Genomic DNA, 21,118 nt, shown 5'->3' with positions numbered 1-21,118 from the left:
AAGACAAAAGGAATGGATGAATTTATTATTATATTGACAGCTTTGAGATAAACCATGCACATGTTGCGCACACATTGTAGATCCGCCTACACGCAAGTCCGAGAGTACGGGGGGCTGTAGATTGTATAATTTCATGAATTAAAGATACACTACTTTACAATGAAAGACACCAAACTTTTGAATTGAAAATGGTGTTTTTGAACCGCTACCGGACTGTATGCGTTGTTTGGTGATATTTTGTAGTATTTGAGAGTGCTGTGAAGGCTTTTCAGGGGGGTGGTCCATTTTGGAGGGTTTGCTACTAGGATTCCGTGAAATGTTAACGATTTACGTAGCCGATCTTTTTTATATAGTGCACGAGTAATTTTTGGGTGTTTTATTAATACTAGCCAATGACAGAACCATACACATTTTATAAGACCAGGACCTAAGTACAGAGGAACGAAGCACTTATAGAATACTTTTGATATAAAGAATATTTCAATTGTGTTATTATTTCTGAGTGTTCTACTTGAAGTCACCTTAGCTTCTATGAATGAGAGTGCCTACTCAGAAGTCGTTTCCATCGTCCAGCTTGCGATTTTAAATGCCGTGCAACCTGCCATGTTCATTGTTGAAGGAACCGTTAGGGCCCCCTATATTCTAATACACGTTCGTCGCAAGAGGTCTGGTACTAGGATTGCGTGGCACATAAAAGTTGCCTTATTTTGATCAAATTCTGTTGAATTTTCAACTTTCTCTGGAATTTTCTCAATTGAGAATGCATTATCTACGACAAGACAAGAAGGACGAAGAAGATGGTATATTGTTTTATATTTCTGATGAATAAAATGGTTTTAATTTCTTTTGAACGGGTTTGTGAATTGGGTTCGAATCCATTATTTAGGTCGAGGGTCGAATCCTTTTCAAGGTTTAGACAAGGCAACTGCGCTTCAAGAGGTAATAGATTATTGTTGCTTTGTGTATTAAAGCCAAGCAATTGAGGATTAATATAACATGCGTGTACAGGCCAAAGTAAATTTTGATCTTTATTTAAAGCTGAATTAAAGCTTTTATCATTTTACCTTAGACTCCACCTGGGGCTCTTTATTACTAGGAAGGGGGGGAGGGGAGGGGGGTAAATGAAATGGAATATTGTTATAATATTTGTATTCTAAATAGTCTTAAGAAACTCAATATACCACTTTTTATTCTAATGTTTGATATGTATGTAGTATGTTGATTCATTAATTATCATTTTAGGCTAGAACATTTAATGAAAGTCCAATTAACCCCAGGAGATGTATCCACATTTTGACAAAGATATTGTATCTTTTGAACCAAGTATGTACAATGGTTATTTATGTGCCTCTTAGATGAATATGCTGACATACAGAAAAGACTCTTTCATTAGGTTTTGGATCCAAGATGTCAATTATAATCTCTCAATTTGTTTACCCTCTTGATGTTGGCAATCCACTATTTAATACTATAATGTTACTATGATTTAAATTTTTAGGGACAGCAATTTGGAACAACTGAGGCAACCGAAGCTTTTTTTGCAATGACCAAACTTTTCCAGTCTAAGGATGTATGTACTTTTACATTGCATAAATTATCCCTATTAGTTGCTAATGTATCAATTTACCACATTATTTGTTACATCTTTTAGGTACTGTAAGAAATAGAAAACATTTTTGTGTTTCTATACAGTTATAGAAACATGCATGGGAGTTTGGGAGAATGAGTTATTTTGAGTTCTTCCAAACTTCCACAAGTGTTTCTATAACTATTTAGTATACACCCGACTATCGTCTATTACAAATCCTACATTCGGATTGGCTACTCAACCATCGTCTATTCGTGATAGTGCACGTTTGGGAAAAATTCGCTCGCGCGACCGTATAAAATTGCATTAATTAAATTATTTTTCGGTGTAATTTTGCGGTGTATCGATTATTTCCTCGAAATTAATATATCTATGTACAGGGTGTATACTAAAACAATTAGACAACTCGCCTTCGTTGCCTATGAGCGGATAGTCAACTCAGGCTTCGCCTTCGTTGACTATTCGCTCATAGACAACTCGGACTCGTTGTCTAATTGTTAAATAGAAACACAGGAAAAAGTGTTTTCTATTTCTTTTATAATATAACTCAATAAAAAAATTTGGTACAAATATTATATTTCAATTCAATTACAAATTCGCATTATATTACTTAGCTTGTCAAGTTCGGCTGGAAAAGTCCTGTGTTTCTATACAGTTATAGAAACACGCTTCTCAACCAATCTGCACGCATGTACTATAAATATTATATTATAGTTTATTTTTCAACAGTCTAGCAAAATCTGTTGTTATCCTGTGATCTAAAAATACATCCTGTTAGATCCTACATCAGTGTTTTGCTCTAAATTGACTCGTAGTGTTTTCTTTTCAGCCAATGTTGCGTCGAATGGTTTACCTTGCTATAAAAGAACTATCAACAGTTGCTGAAGATGTTATTATTGTCACTAGTAGTTTGACCAAGGATATGACAGGTCGTGAAGAGGCATATTGTGCTAATGCTATCCGAGCTTTGTGTATGATCACTGATGCAACAATGTTGCAAGCAATTGAGCGATACATGAAACAAGCCATTGTGGATAAAAGCCACAGTGTCTCGAGTAATGCATTGGTTTCATCTTTGGTGAGTTTTTAGTCATAAGCTACTACTACTATTCATAGATTATGTGTCTTGTGAAAAGTATATGAAGTGTGGAGATTAGGATGAACTTTCAACCAGGAAGTCTGAACTCTGTGTTTATAAAAGACATGACCAAATCGTTTATATACAACAGGATTACAAAGGGTGGGAAAAGGTCTAACCTTATTACTTAAGTGAGCTTTGAGAATATTTCACATCTGCAAGTGTTTATTGTTACAGTATTGTTATTCCTAGCACTTACTGAAAGGCAGTTATGATGTTGTCAAAAGATGGGTTAATGAGGCTCAAGAAATGGTATCCAGTGATTCTGTAATGGTTCAGGTATATATAATATGCATTATTACTGAACATGAAATTTGCCATGTATTAATTAATTATTGTATTGAATTGAATCTGTAGTATCTTTATTACTTCATGTTACTATAATTTATGTTTTGTTTTTAGTATCATGGTTTGGGCTTATTATATCATATAAAGAAACAAGATCGTTTAGCCATTTCAAAATTGTTGAATAAATTCACCAAGTCACAAATGAAATCTCCATATGCCATGTGTATGATGGTGAGTATGCCTCACTGTCTAAAGATGGGTGCTCTATCCTCCTCATTGTTGATAACTGGTAAACCTGGTTCACACTTCTCCATCCTCCTCATTGTTAATAACTCATAAACCTGGTTCACACTTCAGATCTCTGGTGCACAAAATGCTTTGTCACTATCGGAAAATAATACAATGAATCAGGCCTTATTTGAAGAGAAATTTAAACATATATTTTTATTTTAGATCCGAATTGCAGCAAAATACTTGGATGAAGAGGAAGAGGGGTGGGTTATGTTTGTTATCTATAATACAGTCAGAAATATTGATATCTATAATTTATATATATTACAATTTGTTCTGCAATAATATTGTAGTTTGAATTACTTTGAATGTAGTTGATTTTCATCAACCATTGCAACCAGTTAAAATCACCAGCCACAAGTGCTAAAATATGCAACATTAATAAACTGTGACTATTTATATCTAGGACCTCAAGTGCCTATTATGATTTTCTTGAGAATTGTCTTCGCCATAAAAGTGAGGTAAGTGTGACCATTATCTTTATTTTGTGGACTCAAGTTAGTCATATTTTACTGCACATATGGAAGTATTATACTATAACATCAAACTCCTTGACATATTCACAATAATTTTGAGTGAATGGAAACCATACTTAAGTAAATATTTTTAACATAGATGGTGATTTATGAGGCAGCTCGTGCCCTTGTTAATTTGAAGAATGTGGAATCTCGTGACCTATGTCCAGCTATCTCTGGTATGGATGTTGCATCTGATTAAATTTTTTTTTCAATCATTACATGTATCAATAACTATTGCAGTTTTATAGTTTTTGGTCATGTATTTCACATAAAAGAGAGTACAGAAGTCACTCACTGCTAAATGTAACTAAGGATTTTAATGGGTGTAACTGTCTTTGCACAACCTCGTCCCCAGTGTATTTGCTCTTCCCACACTGGGAACATGTTTGATTTTCAGATTCTGAGTACATATTTCAACTACAAGAGAGAAACGTATTTGCGATTGGATCAATAATATATCTTTTCCACTGACAGACAACCTTGGAGCAAGGTTGTTACTGACCTGCTAGCAATCAATTTCAAATCACATGCTGTAAAGTGACTGTAAAATGGCTGTAAATTTATTTATTGTCATATGGCTGAAAATGAACTCTGTATACAACTGAGCAGTATACAACACTGGTGACAAAATAAAGTGTGCTATTTCCTGACACCTCTCATTATCTTCTAGTGTTACAATTGTTCCTGAGTTCTCCAAGACCAACACTGAGGTTTGCCGCAGTGCGTACTTTGAATAAAGTCGCAATGACTCAACCAACATCTGTTGCGAGTTGTAATCTTGACCTCGAGAACCTTATCACTGATGTGAACAGGAGTATTGCAACCTTGGCTATCACTACCTTGTTGAAGGTACAGCTGAGAGAATGCATACCAGATAAAGCGAAGATTAAAGCCTTCATTAAGACCTTGATATTCTATTTTAGACTGGAAGTGAATCGAGTATTGATCGACTTATGAAACAAATTTCTTCGTTCATGTCTGAAATTTCTGACGAGTTTAAGATTGTTGTTGTTGATGCCATAAAGTAAGCTGCTCAACTCTGTCGAACTTATTAAACCCATAATATATTAATCTGTATATTGGTGCCAACGTAGGCTACATTCGTATGTCTTTTTAACTTAATTTAAAATACATCTTCCAAAGTACATATCTTAAAATATCATGTTCTTCTCGACCTGAAAGCCTCGCTCTTGTACACTGTAGATCGTGAGCCAATCACATTCCTTCTTTTGCTACAACTACATCGAGGCTTTTAAGTGAAGATGCATGTTCTTGTGTCTTTTAAGAGTAATATGCCTATAGAAACCTAATTCAGAGAAACAAAGAGTTGAGTATCTGCATTTTTCACATTTGATTGTTTCAGGTCCTTATGTATGAAGTTTCCCAGAAAGCATTTGGTGATGATGACGTTTCTCTCTTCCATGTTGCGCGATGACGTAAGAATATTTATTGCTAATGACTGTTTCTATTCAAGAAATCAGTAAACGTAATAAATGCATTAAACCGTAATAAATGCGTATGTTTGTAGGGCGGGTTCGAGTACAAGAAGGCAATTGTGAACACCATTATTGACATCGTGGAGGAGAACTCTGAGGCGAAGGAGTCAGGTTGGTTTTTACTGCTGTGGAAGATGTCGATTGAAGTTTAGAAAATTAGGTTTTGGTTTTATTTTTTGTGTCAATGTTTTGCTAAATAGCAAGACCAATGTTTTGCAAACAAAAGTTTGCATGGCAAACTATTTCATCATTACTGTAGGTACTGTTGTCAAGTTTTCGTAAATCAATTTAGGTCTTTCACATCTGTGCGAGTTCATTGAAGATTGTGAACATACTGTACTGGCTACACGTATATTACATTTATTGGGTCGCGAGGGACCTAGAACCCAGAAACCTGCCAAGTATATTCGCTTCATTTATAACCGTGTGATCTTGGAAAATGCCGCTGTCAGGGCAGGTTTGTAGAATAAGTTGTTGATTTGATTGATCAGTGGCTGAGTGGCTATATCAGGGAAAGCCAGATATTTATCCCAGTCAAATGCGAACGCAACCAAAATTATAGACTAAGACTTAACCAGTTATGCGCCATATTTGAATAGTCGATGAATCATCCAACTCTTGTTTGCAAAAATGTAGCATTTACGAAGTGTCGAATAACTCATATGTTGAATTGGATGCAAATATGCTTTCGCCTGTGTTCAAAAAGCTTACTCACACTCACTCTCATTGAGTGTGACATAAAAATTTTATTTTTACTGATCAATGAAAAAGTTTTTTCTTGACCATTGGAAGAATCAAGCTTTTATTCGACTGGAAATACCTCTATGGAAACCCTGTGAGAAGATTAAGTTCGCCTAAACAACGAGTTTGAGTTTGAGTTTGAGTGAACTTTTAGAATACAGGCGTTTATTTTAGCTCATTACCATTTGGTACGCGATATGAAAAGTGTGACTTCTGAAACGGGCCTAATTCTTTGTTATTGAATTCGTAGCTGCTGTGACGACACTTGCGAAGTTTGGTGCTCATTGTGAATCACTCCTGCCAAGCATTCAAGTATTGCTCTCCCGGTATGTTCGTCGGAATATATCACTTGGGAAATTTAGTAGTGTCTGCCAACAAGCTCTCATGATGGAGGGATTGCCAGTGGTGAAAATAGTCTTGTGTGAAATAAGTTATTTTTTTACACGAGTACAAACTTATTTTGCTCGCTTAATTTTTTTTGTCAGCTTCGTCATTTAGTAAATTTTTGTAATGATATTTTTTCATTTAGCTGTCTGCTAGACACAGACGATGAGGTTCGCGATCGTGCGACGTTCTATGTCAATGTTTTAAAGCAACAGGACAAGGCTCTTTCGTCAGCATACATCTTAAATGGTTTGTATTTTTTAATAAGTTGCGAACTTTGGTCATGTTGCACTTAAGAGACCTGTTTTCCTATTCAAATTCTAATCTACTCATGCATGTGTGATTCGCTATATAGGCTGTTATAAACCTTTATGAAAAGTCTGCGTTATGACATGTATAGGTTGCAGACAAAGCATGCTTCTGATTGATTGGCCATTGCGCCCAGTTGGCCTATCCAGAACATGCTTTGTCCGAGAACAACGTCACAGTGCTGACTTTCTATAAATATCTGTTTTCTTCATCAGGGCTGCAGGTATCCGTGGTTGGTTTAGAACGGGCTCTGAATGCTTACGTCAATGAAGCTCCGGATGCACCATTCGACATCAAGACCGTTCCCTTGGCAACGTCTTCTATGCAAGAACAAATGGCTAAACCTGGAAAGCCAAGTATAAGTACGTCCTTATCAATATTAGCTCCAGCTATTAGGCGGCCAGGCGGGGTATGGTGAAAATTAAAGAATGAATTATTGACTTACTGTTTTGTTTTTTTTTAGCTAAAACTGAGGCTCCCACAACTCAACCTTCTGTCGCTACATCCAGACAAGAAGTTTATGCAGGTAAATGGAAAAAGATGAAACAAATGATCATATCTTCAAAGAGGCTGTATGCATGCTCTATCCAGCTGATCTGAGATCATGACGTCATAAAGCGTCTCGACAAAACTGAGTTATCATGTTCCTGGTGTTATTTGTCCCTATTCTTCCAACTAATAGTATAAAGGGTGAAAAATTCGAATTCTAATTTACAGTTGGGAAAAAATAAGCGTGTTTTCACATAAATATAATAAAATAACTTGATGTTTTCGAGTGTCGAAGTCATATGCAATGAAGGAAATGATAATTCAGTTTTGTCGAAGATCAGGCTTCTGATTGGTTGAGCTTTATACCCAGATCAGCTGGATGATATTGGACTTAATTGAGCAACTAATAGAGTTGATGGAATCAATGGAGATACTTGATGCGGTTAAGGCAATATGAGACTACGAGGAATATAAGTGATATTAAAACAATAAGGGAAACGCATCTCGGGAGAACGAAGGAAACGAGAGAGCTTTACGTCGAATATATATCCAGTTGTATCATCTTTCTATTTCAGAGCAACTTGCTGGAATTCCTGAGTTTGCCGGTCTTGGTCCATTATTCAAATCTTCAACTAAGCCACTGGAATTGACTGAGTCCGAAACTGAATATGTTGTGCATTGTGTGAAACACGTCTTTGCGCATCATATTGTCTTTCAGGTAATGCTTGCTTTTTCAACGGTTTATGTTTCGTTACATTCACCGCATGTATTCCGTGATCAGACTCGTATGGTTACATGCAGGCTGAGACGCCATAATAATCCTTCTTCCCCCAACTTCAATACTTGAAATTCCATTTTTAGTATGATTGTACAAACACGTTAAATGATCAAGTACTTGAAGATGTAACTGTGGATATGGAGGTGTCTGATGGTGAATATGAAATCTTGAAGACAATCCCATGTCCGAGTCTACCATACAATACGCCGGGTACCACCTATGTTCTTGTCAAAATTCCTGATGATCAAACTGAAGGTGAGACTGTCGTTTCCATTTATGGTCGTCATGCAGGCTCGATGGTTAATCTCGTCCAACTCGTCTCTGATAACTTCGTGCCTTTTTTAACCGTAGACTGTGCTTTAAATTGCAATTGTCAATTTTAAGATGTTGCTTGTTAAGGTTATCAATGAGGTTCAGACGCATGGAAGATAAAATGTTTAGCAAGTAGAAAAAAATACACAAAGTAGATTTGAACAACAATCCTGTAAATTTCGTTCTGTAGTGACGGGGACATTCTCAAATATGATGAAGTTTATAGTGAAAGATTGTGACCCCAACACAGGTGAAGCAGATGAAGAAGGTTATAACGACGAATATGTGGTGAGTTTTAATGACATTTGGTGTGCAAACTATGTAGATTGTTTATGGATTTTTTTGTCCACTTCCATTTTATTTGTACATGAATAGTGGTACCCTCAAAACCATCCACTTATGCAAAAATAAGAAAAAAAGAAATTTGACGTTCCCTCAACGTTTTTCGTAGCCAGTGGTGAAAGCACCGCTCTGAAATTGCGGAGAAATGGGTTCGATTCATAGAAATAATAGAATATTATTATTGTCTATTTTTATGGTTCGATTTCTGCCGGAGGAACCTGTTTTGTTATTAACCGAATTCTTCGGTCTTACAACTAATTAATTAAATAGCTTGTTTTTTATTATTTCTAACAAATCATTTGATTTGATCCTTGCAGTTGGAAGACATCGAAGTGGTTGTTGCCGACCATGTTCAGCGAGTACTGAAGACGAATTTCGCCGCTTCATGGGAGGAAATTGGGGATAGTCACGAAATGAAAGACACGTATGCTTTGTCGCAGATGAAGAGTTTGGAAGGTAGGAAAGGTTGCGCATATACAGGCAAATATAAAACAAGTTGCATACAGCTATATAGACACTTAGCACAACCGTTTTTTACTCGGTTTTTGTACTTTATCAGATGCTGTCAAGCAAATTATCGAGTATATGGGTATGCAACCTTGCGAACGGTCGGACCGAGTTTCGTCCGACAAGAAATCTCACGTCCTTCTCTTGGCTGGCTGCTACCGTGGCGGTCACGATGTTCTCGTACAAACAAAGCTCGCGTTCAGTGATGGAGTCACCATGCAAATCACCGTGCGAAGTTCGGAGGCAACCGTTTCCGAAGTCGTTCTGTCAGCTGTCGGTTGATCATTCACATATATATGAAATTTATTAAGAATGCTCGTTGCATTCGACATGGTATTAGCATCTGTTTCAGAAGAATTAAAATATTTTTACAATCCGGTGATTGTTAGTGTTCAGCTTTTACCTTCGTATTTGTGGATTTGTGTCCATTGGTGCATTTTCTGACGGACTGTGTATCTGGTATGCAATGTATATTTCGTTGTCGTTAATTACTCGGCAATTTTTTTATGATCTGTTGATCATCAATGACCATTGCCAATGAACATCTCCGATGAATTACAATGAGAAAATTATTTATTTATTTATTATTTATTTGTTTATTTATTTATTTATTTATTATCGAGTTATTACCCTCCCCTTTACGCATGCCCAAACATATGGCGCTAATTTCAATTTTGAATTGCAATCAAGACCCTTACATCTGCATACATAAACATTGCAAATATTTCAAGATAACTGGCAAAATTTGACAAAAGCGATAATTAGTAATTGTCTGGAGCCGGTTGTATAAAAAGATAGTTAACTTTTAACTATAGCCAGTGGCAGAATTGGCCAATCAGAATCGTGTATTTTCTAGTTAACTACGATTTAACTATTCAAAATTGAATTTTATCTGCGAGTTTTATACAACCGGCCCCTGGAAGATTTGTGGCGGCAGTCTCTGAGAAAACATTGATTTATACATCGATCAGTGGCTTCATTTTTTCCGGGGTTTCCCCTGAGCGCTCGGAGTTCGGAGGAATTCTTTCAAAACAAAGGAAGCGGGAAAAGTGGTGTCAGTAAATCCGGTTATATCACTGTTGACCTGTCCAGCTTTCGAAATTATATTTCAATATAGTGTTTTGAATGTTAACTTGAAGTGCAACAGGTATGGTTTACTATGGGACTAGCATGTGTGCATTGAAAATATATTCGCGCATCTCTTGCACAAAAATGTGATCTAACCAGGGCCCTTGATAATAGCGGCCCAAGGCGGCCTTATTTCGTTTTAAATTGTTTTGAAGTATTTTTGAGAAGCAAAATGAGATCTAAATAGGATGAATTGAATTGTAGCGAACCATGGCATTCCGGGAAATCGCTAGCGGCAATCTTCAACGAAATAAATTGCGACAGCAAAGTCTTCCAGGGGAGCGCGCTAAAATTTTTACGGCTTGAGTAGTTGAGAACTTATTTTTGTTTCTTCGAAATGTGCGCTGGTATAATATTGTAGCGATTTTAAATTCGTAAATCAAAAAAATTAGATTTTGTTTTCAACAAAAACGAGAGAAAACGTGATTCTTCTTGCTGCTTTGAGAATCAAAATCCCGCATTGGGGAGGGCACACGGGGCACGTCACTCAGGGAGGACACGAGCGCAAAGGCCGGCGTTTTCGATTCGCCCATTTCAAATTAGCGTCACTTTGGACTAAAATTTTCAAGGGTTTAAGCATCTTAAAGAAGCCAAAAGTGAACGCAAAATAAACGGAGAGTAACTTATATTAACGCCTTCTGTTCAAAATTTGGAGAGGTGGAATTGCTGAAGAGGTTTTGTTCCACAAAGCTTGGCTATTGTTTGGCGTTTCGTCAGCAGTGGCGTGACTCACCTTTTGAAGCTATTTGCCGCGTATACGTTGTGTTTTGCATTTGTTCAAGTCCTGTATTCGTTGTATCTGTGCAAAATTTTATCTTCAATAGCTGTTTAGCGGTTGAAGTTTCTTTTAAACTAAAGGACAACACAATTCGATTGAGCAAGAGTCCCAAAAAAGCTCGTGAAGTCGACATTATTGCTTCGCAAATTTCGTGGGAGAAGAAGCGTTGCTTTGAATGGGGTATGTCGTCATCTTTAAACGTTTCTAGGTCTAAAATTCGCTATTTTTACGTGAATTTAAACGAAAATCTTAGATAATATACTAGAAAACATTATTATCTAGAACGTTTTGCTATTTATGTAGTAATTATTAAGCAAATGTTCGAGAAAGAAGCTCAAAGCGTAGGCACAAACGCGAAGCTAAGCCGCCATATAAAGCGGGAAGGGATTCTTCTTGCATAATCGGCTTCGCGTTTGTTGATTATGCTTCGGGTTGATCGTTTTGATAAAAGATCGCTTCCGTATCTAGATGAACTACCTCCTTTTTGGAAACCTAGTTGCTAATAAAGGTAGTGTTTTGGGCTAGGAAAACGGCTAGACATACTAGGTTTCTGTTTCAAGCGATGCCGTAGTGTTGTAGTTTGTTCCTTTCGGAGACGAAGGCATGAGACGGTCTAATGGCCTTGTATTGCCTTTGTTTTTTGTAGGTATTTTATCCCAGTTGGCGTGGTGTTTTAATTAACAGCCGAGGAGCATTTTTTAAATGAAATATTTGTCTAACTATGGTTAGTGCTCGTGAACTTGTGAGCAATCTAAAAGGTACTTTACCGCCATACGTATGCCCTTTGTGCGACAAAGTCTACAAGAGCTGGTGCGGTATAGAGTATCATTTGCTTCGCTTCCCTCATGAAGGCGTCGAGCGACATAGTACACCAAGTACGCCATCGTCGAAGCGAACTAAAACGAAGAAAGGCCGTGGTAGGACGAAAAACAAGCGAGCAAAGTCACCGCCGCCTCAACCGTCCGTCGTTCGCGAAACGCTCACATATGCTCAAGCACAAAAAATGGTGGAGTTCGATTTCGCCGGACATCTGCAAAGGCTGGATATCGGAGACTCGCTTGGCATCGTTGAAGAACACGTACAGGACGAAAATGGCGGGCTAGATGAGACCGACGGTCAAACGCCGAAATCTACAACTAAAACTAAAGCAAAATCCAAGTCGAAAAACAAATCTAAAACTGGCAATGAAATCCAGCCAGTTGTAGTTGGTTTACCGAAACCGGAGTTTCGGCTGGATGATGACTTTTGTGAACTTGATGCCCCTGCACGATCTACGACTTATTTTAGATTTATTGAACGCACCTCTGAAGAGCTGGATGAGGAGGTTGAATATAGTGCAGATGATGAAGATGCAAAGTGGTTGAAACTAGTGAATGAAAAACGGAAAAATGACAACATTGCAACAGTTTCCCAAGATGTATTTGAGTTGCTTATGGATCGCTTGGAGAAGGAAAGTCACTTTGAGAGTCAAAATACTTGTGATCCAAATCAATACATTGACGAGGATGCTGTATGCTGTATCTGCAATGATGGAGAATGTGCAAACAGTAATGTTATACTGTTTTGTGACATGTGCAACCTTGCTGTGCATCAAGAATGTTATGGAGTGCCCTATATTCCTGAAGGACAGTGGCTTTGTCGGCGATGTCTAAACTCACCATCAAAACCAGTTGATTGTGTTTTATGTCCAAACAAGACAGGAGCATTCAAACAAACTGATGATAACCGATGGGCACATGTTGTCTGTGCTCTCTGGATCCCTGAAGTCTGTTTTGCAAACACTGTTTTTCTGGAACCTATCGATTCCCTTCAGAATATCCCTGCAGCTCGATGGAAATTGAGGTGTTACATTTGTCGCAAGACTCAAGGTGCATGTATTCAGTGTTCAAAGACCAATTGCTACACAGCATTTCATGTCACATGCGCTCAACAAGCAGGATTGCATTTGAAGATCGAACCAACCAGATCAGAGAGCGGGCAGCCTGCTGTGAAGAAGTCTGCTTTTTGTGATGTGCACAGCCCAGGTTGTAATAATCAGTCTGCAAATGGTAGTGCCAGAGAGAGTGAGGATGATACTGAAGAAAAGATAATTCCAAGCAAAGCCACTCCACTCAATCAGAAGACACCAAAAGACCTCAAGGAAATACGAAAAAGGCTATCTGAAAAACATCCAACTGTTCCTATTGTAAACATTCCATTTGTTCCAGCACACAGGTTAGTGAAATGTTACATAATTATATAGTATTTAATATTTTTAACAAGCTACCTAGTATCTAAAAGTATTTCATGGTTTAAATTTATAGATATTTATGAATGATGCTAAGTAGATTTGTAGGTTACACACATAAGGGTTTTCCCCTGAGTTAATTTATTACTATTGATTAGAACAGTGTTGCTTTGATGATCTTGAACACAATTGCAGTCAGTAATTTATTATCAGTGAAAAGAATTTTAAATTTTTCATGATGCATAGTATCTTTGTATCTGGTAGCTATTTAAAACAATTGTCCCAATTTAAGCACTGTATGGTGCCACAAACCGGTGAATTAAAATCCTGTTTACATAGCTGACCTTTAACTCGCTTGAAAGTGTAGCTAATTTGCAGACTAGTCATCTGTTAGCATGGAATATGGGATTTATTTAAGAATTTTAAAGAATCTTGGTTTAGCACTCTATTTTGGTCTAAGAAAAATCATGTTTTTCTTGCTCATGATAGTAAGAAATTAATTTAGGCCTATTTAGAATTCATAAATAAGAGACTAAAGTAAAATCAGTGTTGTGTGCAATTTAATAAATTAAAAAAACGAAGCACCTCTTAATTTATCATTTTTTGTGCACCCCCTGTTGATACAACTAAAAGTATGGGCCTTTCATGTTATTTCCTTCCTCATGCAAGCTAGGTTATACCAAGCATAAATCATTATGATTCTGATATAAAGTACTAGGGTAAATTGTAATTTTCATATTTTTGGGAGATTAATTTAATCTTTATGTTTTCTTAAATGACTTTTAATGCCCATTTGATTCCAGGGATAAATCCAGAACCAAGCAAATGACTTTCAAACAAAATCTGATAAATATTTGCTAATGTTTCATTGTATTGTTCACAACATCTTCAATGAATTGAAGCAAGGAGAGATTGTTGTACATATTATTTTAACTATTTTGTTACTGATTATTCTAGGCTTAGTAAAATTGTGAGTCGTGTAGCAATCCAGAAGAAATCACAATTCATTCAATGCCTTCAAGCATACTGGATGCTGAAGCGACAATCAAGAAATGGTGTACCACTTCTGAGGCGCCTTCAAGCAACTCATCAGAACCGAGCAAGTGGTCCAGAAGATGTAAGCTAAAAAGTTTTTATTTTAACTATTTCACTTAATATGGCTTGTAGAGTCATTCATTAATAGGTTAAATGTGTTTCTGAACTTTGCAGCAACAAAGACGTGAACGAATTGCAGCGATGAAAGAGCAACTGCATTTCTGGCAAAGACTGAGGCATGACTTAGAAAGAGCACGGTTACTTGTGGAGCTGATACGAAAAAGAGAGAAACTAAAGAGAGAACATGTAAGTACCACATCCTAGATAAACAGTAGGCTGATTATTTCTATTCCATTATTGTAACCATTCTCAGATATCCAAAGCATTTACATGACTTCATTTATTAGCAATATACTGAAAACAAACTGTATGAATAAATAAAAACACACAAAAGCCATAAAACCAATTGTATTTACCTGTTCAATCAGTGGTTAGCAAAATTTCTGTTACAAAGTTTTAATCATTAGCTTTACATGATAATAATCTCTAATATCAATGAAAAATATCTAATATTTTTTTAATTTTTTGGGTGCACAGTTGAAGTCACATTTGAATGTTGTGGACCTACAATTGAAGCCCCTGACAACAATTTTGTCAAAGACTTTGTTGCAACTGCAAGCAAAGGATCCTGGAGAAATCTTTCTTGAACCTGTTGATACAAGCGAGGTTGGTTGAATATTTCATCATGTACAGGCATAAACACTCTATTAGATGTAAGGATATCCCTCTTGTTTAACATAACCAAGTGGCCTGTCATTTTCCAATTTTCACCAGATAACCAAGTGGCCTGTAAACACTATATAACCAAGTTTCCACTATATAAACACTATATAACCAAGTGGCCTGTCATTTTCCAATTTCCACCCAATTGTGCCAGTTGTACATAAGATTCTGGGCATGAGCCATACACGTCAACCATACATATTGAGGGAGCATTATATTTGAAACACCTCTTCCCTTTTTCTTTTGTATAAAATGCCAACTTTGCTATTGTTTCTGCCAGGTGTTGGACTACCTGGACGTGATTACAGAGCCAATGGACTTCACGACAATGCGAGAAAAGATTGACGGAAACGTTTACCAAAGTTTTGATGAATTTGAGAAGGATTTCAATCTTATTTGGAAAAACTGCATGGCATATAATGCTGAGGATACGATCTACTATAGAGCGGCAGTCAGATTAAGAGACCAAGGTAAAACACTCATACGAAGTGCTCGAAGAATTGTTGAAAGGACTGGGGTTGATCCCGAAACAGGTCTTCTCACACCTGATGTGCCTACAGTAAAGGACAGAGAACTTACTCAAGAAGGTATTGTGATTTGTCATGGGATCCATGTTAGTGATGTTACAGTCCAGAATCCAAAATAGACTTACAAATTATTGTAGCCATTTTGTTGTCCTTTTGGTCGTCCATTAAATGCTGTAACAATTGTAAATTTTAGCAAAATTGTGTAGAATCGTTTTTCTGTTTCTAAGGTTTTGTTTAGATAAAACACATTAGATAAAAGTAGCTTAAACTGTGCCAAAAAGTGAATTAAAAAGTGAATTTCTCTCACATTACCTTCTCACGCATTAGACTTCATTCTTACTGACGAGCAACGTAAAGAAATGAGCCTTGAAGAACAACTCAGAGATTTAAATGAAAAATTGGAAATGACACAAGCCATTAAGTCAGGAAGTAAGTTATTGCATTATCGCCATTATAGCTACCACTTGAACTCTGGTCTTACAATTTCTTACTGAAAACTTCCAGGTGCGAGAGCTCAAAGAAATCGTCAAATCCGAAGGGAAATTGGTTGTCTCCGGAGAAAAATAAATCTTCAAGAAAGGCAGAGTATCTCTGAACCTAGTGGTAAGAGGTTTAATATGAGATTTGCTGTTTTTTCAGTCAGAATTAACTCCCTAGATTTTAGAGGAGAAAAGGGCAATTATCCATTATCTTAATTGATCAAACTAAATTAACTGTCCTCTGTTCAGTTGCAGACAGCGAAGAAGGACTGTCTCCGGCGAAGAAACCCAAGTTCTCTCCAGACCCATCCCCTACCTCTCAAGAGACTCCGAACCTCACAACCGCGTTGGACATGTCGGAGACGAGCCTGGTGACAAACACGAGGGACGCCGAGCCTGTTGGAAACGTAGTCTCGACGCCAAGTATCACAAACCCGCGTCCAGGCACAAATCGCCGTAGCGGGATCTTATTTAATAAGAATAAATTCCGAGCTCGACATAATGTTCTTACTAAAAACAATGATATGGAGCTGGGAACGAATTTGGGTACACCCGTGTTTGAGAATGGCGATGTTCCCGAAATACTCGGAAAAAACGGTAATGTTCGACGAAAGTCAACGACGAGCGAATCGAACGATGAAAATAACTGGAGTAACCTCAATAGGCTGGTTTACCCTGAGGATACACCTGGTAATGAGGGATATCCTGGAAGAAAGACGAGTCGTCTGAACAGTTATCCAGAAGATGTCCCTGAAGTCAAGGAGATCCCCATCGTGGAAGCGCATCGGAATAACTTCAAAGAAAATTCACGACCAAAGCCGAGGAACTCGCGGAGCAATACAAGCTGTTCCGAGGAAGCTACGGAAAAGAAACCAAACGATCTCTTGGGCTATGTTAAAAAGCGCGGTCGAAAAGCGCGAAGTAGATGTAATTCTGAAGAGGATATAAATACAACCGACAGTGAATGTAATGGTGAAGCGTATTCCCCTCGGAATTCTGACACCGAACCGGATATGTTTGACTATCTCGATCTCGTATGGGCTAAGTGCCGAGGATATCCGTCTTACCCAGCACTCGTAAGTATTTCTCTCTCACAGCTATCAGGAACGTGTAGAAACACTTAACAGGACTTGAACGTGCTTTTGTAGTGTGAATGTTATTTAGAAGTGTTCCTAAAGTTTACCCAAAATATTGACAAAAACATGATGCGCAAATAGGACTTTGTGTAAGTTTACAACTTTTTATCTGTTGCTCACACCATCATTGTTTGGCTTTTTGTAGATAATCAACCCGAAAACTAAACGAGGTTTCGTGCACAAAGGTGTTCCTATTCCTGTACCTCCTGACGATGTCTTAAAAGAACGAAGGTCGACTGATGAGCATTTGTATTTAGTATTGTTCTTCGATGCCCGCAGAACTTGGTAAGTACTGGGGGAAGTTTTAAATAGACTTCTTTGGATTGTTTTAAAAGTTGTTTGATTCAAGCAAGTAATGTTGTTGTTTCAGGCAATGGCTGCCCCGTCAAAAGTTATCGCTACTGGGTCAGAACAACTGCGTGGACAACACGAAGCTGTACGAGGGCAAAAAACCTTCTCTGCGCAAATCCGTGCAGCAAGCGTTTGCGCGCGCACTCTCGTACAAACAACAGATTTCTACACAGCAAGACGACGAGGATGTGAACGGTTATTTGGAAAATAATGACGAGGATGTTGACGATGAAATAGAGGGAGAATATTGAGATAATTTGTACAAATCATGCCTGCTGAGTGGGTTGTAACATGTAAATGTTTTGTCAAGGAATGCATGGAAAGGGCAATATTTTACATTTGAACCGAAATTATTTATTGGTCGCTTTTCCGCAGAGGTTTTTTTAGAAAGGTATTTAAATTTATTCTCAGGTATGTTATTACAGTTCGCTCGACTTGAACTGCCAGCATTGGGTGGCGCTCCCTTCAACAGCTACCAGTGGTCCCAGTCAGCTGGCATTCGAGCCGTGACTGTGAAGCTGATCGGCGCTTCCTTCTGTGAATATTTACGGTTAAGAGTGAACAGAAATTAATATAAATAAAAAACAAAAAACCTCTCCGGAGTAGCGAGGATCTGAAGTGTATTAGAGAACGGACAACACAACGTAGCAAGTAAACAAACAATAGTAATAGCCCTTGATTGAACACAGTCAATTTATGGCGCAAGATTGTGCATCGTGATAAACTATAACTCAATTTTTTCTTTAGAGAAGGATTATTACCGTGGCAATACATTTTATAAAACGCAAAGGAAATTACAATTTTCTTTGATGAATCTTTCAGGCAGTCATCCTTCTCTAATACAAATTAGACCGATCCTACATCTTCCAGTAAGTTCCTGCTACACATCCAAAATGCATTCATATTTTTTAACACTTCTTGAGCTTTACTGAGTGACTACATCATATATGCTATTTTATACCAGAATTTGTAATATATAATGTATAGCTGTATAGATATATTACTATTAGATTCGTGTGTCTATCTGCCCGCACCAATTTTCTCGTGTTTGGTCAAGTTAATAGAAGCAGCTTACTTTTAAAGAATCTCTTGTATTTTTATTGAAATTTGAAAAACTGCAATGCGTTTCCAAACGTCGGCGAATAACAGTGGCGTAAGGCTCGAAGGCGGAGCACTAGTACCTCTAGGTATATTAGTACCTCTCATGGTACCGTATATTAGTACCTCTCTTGGTACCGTAGGGTTTGGTACCTGTTTGTCAGTGATCATGTTTTAAACCATCTTTATGTGGAAACTGCACAAGTAGCTCCGAAATAGCCGATAAAGCATCGCGATGATATAGGAGTGCTTCTTTTAATAATTCAATTAACCAAGAGTGTTTATTACATCATCAGTGTTTGTAACATCATCCCATTCTACTTACCTGAAGTTCACTTTTTGCGCAATGATTTTGCGCCCATCACTGGATGATTGTCACTTTGCGCCTGCCTCAGTGACTGCGCCCGCTGTTCAAACGATCAGGGGATGTACATTATTTTTGTGTACAGTCTAACGCATTGTTTACAACGTTTGACTTGTACAAAAAAGTAATTTTCAAGTAAATTTCATCATGAAAATTCAGGTCAAATTGCTTGGAAGTCCAGAAAAGTCTATTGAGGTAATACGTGATCAAAACGTTACAGTCAATTTGGATGAAAAACGTCGATACATGACAATATGCCCACATAAAGACCATTGCAATATTTGCATTCGGCCTCAGTGGACTGAACCTGAAGATATTTCAATTTATATCCTAGGTAGATCCTTCTGAGGCAGTATCGTCTGTGAAAAAAAAAGTGGAGCAAGTATTTAATATATCTTGTGAACTACAAAGACTTGTTTTCAAGGGCATTTCTTTAGCTGGTATGATATTATGTTAGTTTTTATTTTCATACGTATGTTGTGCTGCCAGGATCTGCTGATTGTCTGCTCTGCTCAATTTTACGTATAAGCAATAAACGAAAGACTTCGTTTAGAATCGGGCTTATTGGGGAAAGACAGTTGCCCATAGCCTCATCATGAAAAAGCTAATATTTGTGTCTGTTAAGTACGTGATGTGTGAAGCCAGTTCCCCTTAGTATTAATTATCAATGTACTAATGGGAAATTGGTTTTCATCAGCTTGATATCAAATTTCATACTTCGATCCACCTCCAAAACTAATCTTTTCTGCAAACTTTTGTTGTCAGAGGTCCCCAGATATAAAGATGCACCATCATTGAGTTCTTGTTGAAGATGGTCGAACCCTTTTATCTTCTGGCCAATCCTGTCCTAGATTAGTGCAATTTATTGTTTTTTTTGTTCAGATTCTTCCACTTTGAGTGATCATAATATAAGCGAAAGTTCCAAAATCCATTTGTTTGTCAAGAAAGCAACACATAATGCTCCCCGACAAACAGACACTTTATGGACAGAACTTCGAAGATTGTTAAACAAACATTTTTATGAATCAGATGCTGAAGAAGTTTTGGATAACTTTAAGGAGGTTTGTTTTTCAAATATTTGCACTCTTTTTAAAGCAAAAAACGTGTAAGTATTTCTTGGTTTGTTTCAGGATTTCAGAACAACATTAAAAGAACTAAGTTTAGATGATTTAGAAAGACTTGGACATTACCATTTACAAAGAAGATCTGTGCCAAAAAGTTAATGTTCAAGATTGTCTAGTTTCCATAGAATGCCACAAAATTTAGTATGTTTTGTGCCTGGTAGTGCATTGAGTCAAACCACTATGGTTTGACTGTACCGTGGACATCAATGCATATGTAAAACTAGTCCATTGATGAAAAATATTTTGAGACCTCTTATATTGAATGAGATCAAGAATGCCCTTGAATGCCCTTATTGTATACTTAACCCATTTTATTTGTTGTTTTGCATTTTCATAAAATAACATGTCCTCAATTGTATGGAGAATGAGCAAAATACTTCCTCCAAATTGTAATGTACACTAATACAAGAAATTGACTAGACTACCAAAACATACTCAGACATGTTTTGATTGTTTTGTTCAGATGCAGTCTTTCTAATAATACCATATAGTTCCAAGAAATTATCTATTAACATAATTGTTGTTTCCCTATATTTGGGTTGTCTCATTATACAAAAAATAATCACATCATATAAGAATAATCATATATCCATGGTTTGTAAAATCCAGTGGTGCACTGCCCACTGGTTTTTCCTTGTAGTATCTACCCCATTAGCGGAGTCTCAGTTTCCTCCTCTTCCTAATTTGCCTTTAATATATTTAAGGATGAAATTCAAACAGCTGTTTCAATATCCTGTAGATATTGTTCAATAAAGTAAACAGTGATTAATCTTCAAAAAACACTGGAAATGCTGCTATTAAATCCACACCAATTAGTCTATTTTTAGTCTAAGATATACCTATGGCAAATTGGAATCAGTTTTGATAGGAAATAAAACGAATTGCTGCAAAAATATCCTTTCACTTT

General features: G+C 37.1%; 3 protein-coding genes across 3 annotated transcripts; all 3 read left to right on the top strand.

Moving 5' to 3' along the window:
* Positions 1–682: 682 nt before the first annotated feature.
* Positions 683–9,507, top strand: LOC114521883 (coatomer subunit gamma-2-like). The gene is made up of 24 exons (XM_028542457.1): positions 683–800; positions 887–939; positions 1,243–1,323; positions 1,499–1,570; positions 2,418–2,666; positions 2,919–3,005; positions 3,129–3,245; positions 3,468–3,508; positions 3,712–3,766; positions 3,921–3,999; positions 4,494–4,672; positions 4,747–4,847; positions 5,187–5,259; positions 5,352–5,430; positions 5,612–5,776; positions 6,311–6,386; positions 6,590–6,693; positions 6,969–7,115; positions 7,217–7,279; positions 7,818–7,960; positions 8,104–8,275; positions 8,523–8,620; positions 8,992–9,130; positions 9,234–9,507. Exons 1-24 carry the CDS (start codon positions 761–763, stop codon positions 9,461–9,463), a joined length of 2,643 nt encoding a protein of 880 aa, XP_028398258.1. The 5' UTR covers positions 683–760; the 3' UTR covers positions 9,464–9,507.
* A 735-nt stretch (positions 9,508–10,242) lies between these two features.
* LOC114521759 (bromodomain-containing protein 1-like) lies at positions 10,243–18,690 on the top strand. Its single transcript, XM_028542296.1, has 11 exons — positions 10,243–11,267; positions 11,734–13,301; positions 14,272–14,431; positions 14,524–14,655; positions 14,947–15,075; positions 15,413–15,719; positions 15,987–16,088; positions 16,164–16,262; positions 16,388–17,214; positions 17,420–17,559; positions 17,645–18,690. Exons 2-11 carry the CDS (start codon positions 11,809–11,811, stop codon positions 17,874–17,876), a joined length of 3,621 nt encoding a protein of 1,206 aa, XP_028398097.1. The 5' UTR covers positions 10,243–11,267; positions 11,734–11,808; the 3' UTR covers positions 17,877–18,690.
* A 489-nt stretch (positions 18,691–19,179) lies between these two features.
* On the top strand, positions 19,180–21,106 carry LOC114521871 (ubiquitin-like). Its single transcript, XM_028542442.1, has 4 exons — positions 19,180–19,282; positions 19,422–19,527; positions 19,970–20,148; positions 20,218–21,106. Exons 1-4 carry the CDS (start codon positions 19,235–19,237, stop codon positions 20,308–20,310), a joined length of 426 nt encoding a protein of 141 aa, XP_028398243.1. The 5' UTR covers positions 19,180–19,234; the 3' UTR covers positions 20,311–21,106.
* Positions 21,107–21,118: the final 12 nt, after the last annotated feature.

Source organism: Dendronephthya gigantea, unplaced genomic scaffold (assembly GCF_004324835.1).
Source record: "Dendronephthya gigantea isolate DGI-Jeju-01 unplaced genomic scaffold, DenGig_1.0 000021F, whole genome shotgun sequence".
Classification (NCBI taxonomy): domain Eukaryota; kingdom Metazoa; phylum Cnidaria; class Anthozoa; order Malacalcyonacea; family Nephtheidae; genus Dendronephthya; species Dendronephthya gigantea.
This window is presented reverse-complemented; position numbering and strand designations above follow the sequence as displayed.